General features: G+C 45.9%; 1 protein-coding gene across 2 annotated transcripts; it reads left to right on the forward strand.

Annotated features, from left to right (window-relative positions):
* Window positions 1-1,907: 1,907 nt before the first annotated feature.
* Window positions 1,908-5,864, forward strand: LOC140722151 (endogenous retrovirus group 3 member 1 Env polyprotein-like). Of its 2 annotated transcripts, none has more exons than XM_073036942.1 (2): window positions 1,908-2,573; window positions 3,142-5,864. In XM_073036942.1, exon 2 carries the CDS (start codon window positions 3,983-3,985, stop codon window positions 5,018-5,020), a length of 1,038 nt encoding a protein of 345 aa, XP_072893043.1. In that variant the 5' UTR covers window positions 1,908-2,573; window positions 3,142-3,982; the 3' UTR covers window positions 5,021-5,864. The 2 variants fall into 2 exon arrangements, with proteins under 2 accessions (XP_072893043.1, XP_072893042.1); XM_073036941.1 differs by lacking the exon at window positions 1,908-2,573 and adding an exon at window positions 2,604-3,091.
* The last annotated feature ends 2,395 nt before the right edge of the window (window positions 5,865-8,259 follow it).

Below are 8,259 nucleotides of genomic sequence, written 5' to 3' on the forward strand. Positions count from 1 at the left end.
CTAGTGGAGAAAATTCCAAAGTTTCGCCACACTGTGGTTGAGAAAAACTCCCCTCATCCTGATGAGCTGACCTCGGATTTTGAGTCTGTGACCCCTGGTTCCACACCCCAGTCAGGGGAAACATCATTCCTGCCCCGACCCTGTCAGTACCCTGTGAGACGGTGTCTGTCTCAGTCTGACCACCTCTTATTTCTCTCATTTTGAGACAGGCCCAGTCAGTGTAATCTCTCTGAGGACACCAGCACAACCCCAGAATCAATCTGGGAAACCTCTTCATTCCTTTTATCCCACAGACTGACTCTGAGAGGGGAGCAGACCTGTGTACTCTCTCACCAGGACCCCGGATAACTTCAGAGGAGTTCATCATTCTTGTATTAGACCCCACAGGACCATTTTGCCGATCACGTCTGCTCCGTCATTTCATCACGGCTGATCCATTTTACCCCTCTTTCGCAGTCTCCTGCCTCACCCCCTCCACACCGCCCCGTATCCCTTCATGCCCTGACCGATCAAGGGTCTTATCAACCTCTGTCTTAAATATACATAATGACTTGGCCTCTGTAGCTGCCTGGGGCAACAATTTCCACAGATTCAGTCCTCTCTGCCACAGAAATTCCTCCTCATTTCGGTCCCAAAAGGAGAACCCTCTATTCCGAGGCTACGTTCTCTGGTCTTAGACCCGCCCACCAAAGAAAACATCCTCTCCACATCCACTCTGTCAGGGTCTTTCAACATTCAATTAGGTTACCCGTCAGTCTTCTGAATTCCAGTGAAAACTGGCCCAGAGCCATCAGACGCTCTTCACATTACAAGCCGTTTAATCCTGGAATCATTTTCATGAGCCATTGAACCCTTTCCAGTTTCAGCACATCTTTCCAGGATAAGGGCCCAACACTGCTTCAATACTCCAGGTGAGGCCTCACCAATGCTTTATAAAGACTCAGCATTACATCTGTGTCTTTATATTCTCATCCTCTTCTAATGAATAGTGAGATCACATTTGCTTTCCCCACTCCTGCAAACTCACCCTGCACACGGACTCCCACTTCCCTTTGCATCTCAGTTTCTGCATTTTTCTCCATTTAGAAAATAACCAACCCTTTTATTTCTGAGACCAAAGAGCATCAGCGTACATTTCCCGACAGTGTGTTCCATCTGCCACTTCATTGCTCAGTCTCCGAAGCTGTCTAAGTCCGTCTGTAGTCCCTCAAACCCCGAGTCCAATCCTTTGTATGTGAAATAATGTTTGATGAGTAAATCTGACTTGCTGTGAGAATGACCTGTTTTGAGACTTTTGAAAACCGAAAGGGAATCTGAACAAATGACAACTTTACACGGACAGATTCCCTGCACCCACTGTAAGCATGAAATGATGGCGACCAGTTCTGCTGTAGATCCTGATAAATGGATGGTAGGTCGTTTCTTTATCATTACCTATAATTCACGCAATAACACAGCAACACCAACATTCCCAGTTCAATTACATTTTCATCCTTCTGTAAAAGTGGTTAAACTATCTCAGTATCTTCCTCAATATATACTGCACCAACCCATATTCCCAGCGTGATAAAAACCCAGGCACACAAAACTAAAAACACTCTTCTTGTGAAGTTCCCAACAGTCCTCCAACACACCTTGAACAGATTAATCATTTCTTCCCCCTTAAATTAATCCAGTATGTTAACATTAAATTTAAACTACACAATTTAAACCAGTAAAGCTGAAACAGGGGACGACCTGACTGCACCACAACACAATCTCAAAGCCTGTGCTTGTATCACACCCAAACATAATAAAGTTGAAGCTGAAGCTGATCTATAAACCACAACTATAATCAAGAACAGATCCAATTAAACAAATGAGACTGGTCAACAAATATTTTCATGTAACACCCCAGAATACTGTTGGGGTTAATTTGTGTCGGGGTTAATTAGTGTTGGGGTTAATTCGAGACTGCCATTACAGGTCAGGAGTGGCTCACGTAACACACATAATGTTAGGAGGCCGGAATGCGAGGGAGGGGGAGCGAAACTGGGGACCCCGCTACACCGATACTATTAGTGTCACGCGATTCAGTAAACAAAAGAAACAGGTAACTCGTGAGCATATGGCTGCGGGCCAATAAGATGGACACAAGTGCCCGATATTACCTAATATGTAGCGGGGTTGTGCTGGGGGGAAAAGGGGTATAAATAAGAGCAGATTGTAAGGGGAAAACAGAACGCCTTCTCCAGCGACTCCGTGGAATCGCTGTGCCAGTTACGAATTCTGCAATAAAGCCACGTTTTGCTATATTCCGGTGTTAGTTGTCTCTCTTCCTAAAAGAACACAGGGCAGAATTTCAAGCCCAACATTTGGTGACCCCGACGTGGGGAGGGAGAGACAACACAGGCTGGCGGGTCCGACAGCAGACAACTTGCGGCCGCAAGCTCGACTAAGGTCAGGAAGTGCCTGTTATATCAAAGACTTCCACTAGATAGTTAAATCACTGAGTTAGATCTTGTCTGCTGACGGATCCTCACCAACCCCAAATTATCCTGGGAGAGATCATTCCCGGTGCAGAATCGTGACTGGTAAGTACTAACTCTTAATCTGTTTTTAGGAAGATTCTCCGCCCGTGGAAAAAGTCTTCTGAGTGAGGGTACCCGCCGCCCACGATGGGCATAAAAGTCTCAGGAGTGAGGAGAATTAAGTCGCGGGACACCGTAGTACACAGGGATACTGACGGCGCCTACCTTAGACTGGTTGTTAAGAGGAGAAATCTCCCACGCGAAGGTCAGGTTTTGAAAGGCGACCGTCCCACATTTGATCCTCTCTGTGTACTAGGGAGCCATGGAGCACTTCAATTTCGAGTTACCGAAAACTCAGACATTTGTGTGTTGAGTAACAGAGTATATGAGAGTTTTTAGAAATATGGTAAAATTGATAACTGTGCGAGTTCAATAAACTAACAGTGAGCAGCCGCAGGGGTCGGACACCATCAAGGTAGGAGTGGAAGTGTTCCTCCGAGGCCCGGGGAAGCTCACCTGGAACGGAAAACGGTGGCATGGTCCATACCCTGTCACCGAGGTCTCCAACAGGGCATTAAAAGGTAAGAAGGGAGGGGGACAATAACTGGCACCATTTCTCGCACTGCTCCAGGACAAAGAAAGGAAGACCGATTGATCCCGATTCCGACATAGAGGAGGAGGAAGCCGAGGAAGATGACGCCATGGAAAACCCTGATATGGGTAGGAGTAATGCTCCTAGGTAAGGCGCCGATGGCCGAAGCGGGAAGGGGAGGAGATGCGTGCGGAGCGAATATCATCCTTAATGCGGACCCTCATACGGGTAGGACATTCCAGTTCGACCTGTGCGATGTGATCAACTGTTGGGGCGACAAGAAAGCCTGGACTGGGTATAATGTCTACATGTGTCCATTCACCTTGGGATACCCGAACCCATGGGTAAAGGAGTGTAGCGCATGGATAAATGTATGGTGGTGGACAGGCCCAGACCAGTCCTGGCTGGATAATAGGCCAAACAATCGAGGGTCCTCCAAACCCTACTATGAGTTTAAGAGGAAGGTGAGCCTTTACAGGGGCTCTGTTTGGGGAAGAAAGCAGGGAGTGAACCCGTTAATCCTGACACTCAAGGAAGAAATACACAACCCTTTTAGTATGAAGGGATGGTCGTCACAGACCTGCTCCACTCGTCGCGGGTCAGAGGTCAGGGAGCATGGGGCGGGGGGCGTGCTCTATCTGATCTTAAGGGCGGACGTGACAGGCCGAGACCCATGGGGAATTATCCGGATCAATCTGGGAACCCACACAGACCCAGGATTGGGTCCCACAGCCAGCCCTGTTCTGGTAAAGAGTTCGGACACGAATAAGATAACTCCCCGGGAGTATATTGCAATTGAGACAGGGTACGTGGAAGCAAACGCCTGGGTTGACCGAGTGGTCCAATACACCACCCAGGCAGCGATAGGGGACTGCTGGGTATGTGCTACGGGGAAACCCACACTCCTCAGAGTCCCAGCCCCTTCGAGGAAGGAAATGACACCTTCCGTTGCGCCCTCGAACTCATGTCACTAACCAACCCCTCTGCCGGGTGTAAGTCCTGGGAAACCTATTTCCCCATGGCCCCGGCCAATGTGACCCCACCAGCCTTTAGGGTGGACCCGATCAGGAACATCACTTGCGTTACTAACCTGTCCCCGTCGGATCAGCCCTACAGAGTGGGCAACCTACCTGACAGTGCGTGTTCTACCTGGATCAGTCTTACTGGCACCGAAAACGCCACCATGCTGACTGTCAGCAGAGCGGACCTCTGGTGGTACTGTGGGAAACGGGTCCTATATAATTGGCTACCTGTAAACTGGGAGGGGACCTGCACCCTGATCACTCTAAATGTACCTCTTTTCATTGCGGCAAAGAATCCAGGGGACTACACCCTCAACCCAATCCCTGATGAAATCGGGAGGTGGTATAGGAACAAGAGGGCGCTCACTGAAAGGGGGGAAAGGAACCCCGATGGGATATGGATCGATGCTATCGGTCAGGCTAGAAACATCCCGGACGAATATAAACTGGCAGACGAGGTAGCTGCAGGCTTTGAGAGCTTTCCACTTTTTTCAGCCATATTCCCAATCACGACCAATAAAAATGTCAACCGGATCAACCTGATACACTATAACGTTCAGAGGCTGGCTAATCTAACCAGGGACATCGCGGAAGCCGTCCACGAGCAGCTATCACAGACGTCCCTAATGACCCTGCAGAACAGAATTGCCATAGATATGATCTTAGCAGAGAAGGGCGGAGTGTGCGCCCTGTTTGGTGACATGTGCTGTATGACCATAGCGAACAATACAGGCCCGGACGGATCACTAACCAAGGGCTTGACTAAATTGCGATCCCTGGCCAATGAGCTAAAGCAACAATCAGGAGTCAATAACCCAGTGCTGAATTGGTTGAAACGTACGTTTGGGGAATGGGGGGTCCTACTGGGACAGTCGGCTCTAGGACTGTCTATTTAAATTGCTATCTTTATCACGTGTGGTTGTTGTTGCATACCCTGTATTAGGACCCTAGTCATCCGGACTATAGATCGAGCCTTGACTGGAAAGAATGGACCTCCACCGGCGTACCAGGCACCCTTGTTCCCGGTGGAAGGGGAGGACACGGCCCTCCCGGAAAGCGGACGCGCTATGGGAGGACACCGACTGAAATGGACCATGGCAAGGGGGGGATTGTGAATTTGTTATTGAATAAGTTTTCTGAAATGTTGCATGCTACTTGTAAAAATTGCGGATGTTTAGGGAACCCCTACCCATATTTTGTGACCCTAGGTCGGACAAATCAGGATAAGCAAATAGGGAGGACACGCCAAAGAGTGCCGGGGGACGCTCACCTCTCTGCCTGATCCCGGCAGCCGCGGAAAAGATTGTAAGGGATGTGGGGATGTGGCCTCTGGGAGGCCAAGGGAGGGAGTGTTGGGGTTAATTTGTGTCGGGGTTAATTAGTGTTGGGGTTAATTCGAGACTGCCATTACAGGTCAGGAGTGGCTCACGTAACACACATAATGTTAGGAGGCCGGAATGCGAGGGAGGGGGAGCGAAACTGGGGACCCCGCTACACCGATACTATTAGTGTCACGCGATTCAGTAAACAAAAGAAACAGGTAACTCGTGAGCATATGGCTGCGGGCCAATAAGATGGACACAAGTGCCCGATATTACCTAATATGTAGCGGGGTTGTGCTGGGGGGAAAAGGGGTATAAATAAGAGCAGATTGTAAGGGGAAAACAGAACGCCTTCTCCAGCGACTCCGTGGAATCGCTGTGCCAGTTACGAATTCTGCAATAAAGCCACGTTTTGCTATATTCCGGTGTTAGTTGTCTCTCTTCCTAAAAGAACACAGGGCAGAATTTCAAGCCCAACAATACCCACAGAGATAACCGAGAATATTTAATGTTTCTTTATATTTATCAATTATTTTCTGATCGGGTGCTTCCATGTCAGCTTATTATCCATCCACATGCCTGGAAATCTTACCACCGACACCTTTTAAGGAGCTTGACCAGATCATTTCCAGTCACCCAACCCTTTTTGCTATTATTTGCAGGGGTTAACACGGGGTTAATTCCTTCCAAATGAGGATCAAACACGGTCGAACCTGTTTCACAGTTGAAATCGACTTTCCTCAATCTTTTACCTCCCGAACTCCAATCTTTACTCTCCACTGATTTTTAACTGGCAGTATTATAAAGAAACTTCCGGCAATGACCTTTTAAACTTTAGGCATTAAATAAAACTCCACCTTTCAACCAAACTGTGTCATAATATTGGACCACGCAGTGGCATGGAATCAAAGTGGCAAATACAGCCACGAACTGACCCTCCTCACAGGGAGGGGTCCTCCTTTTATACCCCGTAAAAAATAAACTGTCACATGACCTCTACTGGCGGGAAAATGACGTCACTCCACCGTCACATGACCACTACCTTAGGTCCAGTATATCTTCAACACCACTGTCACGTGACAAGTACAAGATACCCACATGTACATAACAGAATACATCCTTTATACAAGGACAGCAAAAACAAAATTTCTATCTCTAATCCATAAACCATCATCTGCACCTAGTGATTAACACACTCCAAAACCTATTTCAGAAAAAGTATAATTACTTATAATATGCAGGAATAAATACTGCCACGTGGGATCCAAATCTCTATCTCATAACGACCTGACTATAACTTGCACACTCATACTGACACAATACGTCCAATTAAAAAAAAATCTCAGGGAAAGTTCGAAAATCACCCCCTCCATCCTCATTTCCACAATTTCTTAAAAATTCTTTCCTTCTATAAATACCATCTGCCTTTTTGAATAGTAAAAGTACTGCTGTTACAACATCTATATTTAACTGTGCTTTCCTAATATCATCTTCCAAACATAAAAATTGATCCAATGTCATACTTGCAGTATGTCATACCTTTACGTCTCGTCCAAATAAAAACAGTCAGAAAAATTTGCACAATAGCCCCCTCAATTGCATTTCCAAAAATTAATCAAAAATCCATCCTTCAATATCAAAAAATAATGCCATTACAGCGACTTTATTTAATGGTACTTTCCTAATATGATCTTCCAAACCCAAAACTGATTCAAATGTTATTAAACCCTTCTGAATTCCCATCTGATAAAATGTGAGATCACCTCTTTTATAGAAAATATAATTCAAATGCTTGATTACCATACATTCCAGAACTTTACATAAATGAGACGTCAATGATATTGACCTATAACAAGGAGGATCAGACAGGGAGCTCCAGGTATTAGAATGGGTACTACAACAACCATTTTCCATGAGCAAAGTGCATGGCCAAACCTCCAAATATGATTCAAAACGTTAATATTTGCACACAAGAAAATTATATACATACCTGTTGAATCAAGAATTTCTACTACAAGTGCGTCATACATTTTACTCCCATTCACAACTCTATACCCTGCCCCTTTCCTTATAAAACTGGCAACATCACCCCTCTACCAACTTACCTGTCAAGCCTAACGACAATATAATCTTGCACAGGAATAAAAACCTAAAATGTGCAGGTTTCCCAAACAGATATGACATCGGAAGAATCTGAAAATCAGAAATAAACTTCTTAAAGTCTTGACCATTATAAATCAGAGTTCTCGCATTTCATTGCAATATTTTAATCCTATTATGTATGTTCCCAAGTAGACTGGGATACAGATACCCCAGCCAACAAAACTTCATTTAAAGCTTCCCACAAAACACCAGTTACACCAAGATACCTTTCTGCAGCTTTCACAATAATTTTAATTTCCTCAGTAGGATGAGATGTCTGATCAGTACAATTCACCCCATCGGTTATGAACATCACAAACTTCATTTTATCCAGCAGTGAAGTATCTTTGGTGAGAGAACTGTGATGCCGGCATATATCCACTGACGTCACAATCTGTTCTCTGAGTGGGATCACTTTATCCAGTTTACCTGCTCTGCTTGCTGTACTTGTCCTTGAACAGGCCCTTCTTCTCACTGTGTTGTTCTGATCGAATTGAACTGGTCACTTCATGCCTTACCAAACCAATTCCTTCTGCCTACACAAGGAACACATCCCTCCATTCTCCTCACATTCACGTGGTATCTAATAGCCTCTTTCGCATCTGCCTCCACCACTACCCGATATTCACTCCAGACACCCACCACTATGGGAATGAAAAACAAAACTTGAA

The sequence above is a fragment of the Hemitrygon akajei genome, unplaced genomic scaffold (genome assembly GCF_048418815.1).
Source record: "Hemitrygon akajei unplaced genomic scaffold, sHemAka1.3 Scf000070, whole genome shotgun sequence".
NCBI classification, from domain to species: domain Eukaryota; kingdom Metazoa; phylum Chordata; class Chondrichthyes; order Myliobatiformes; family Dasyatidae; genus Hemitrygon; species Hemitrygon akajei.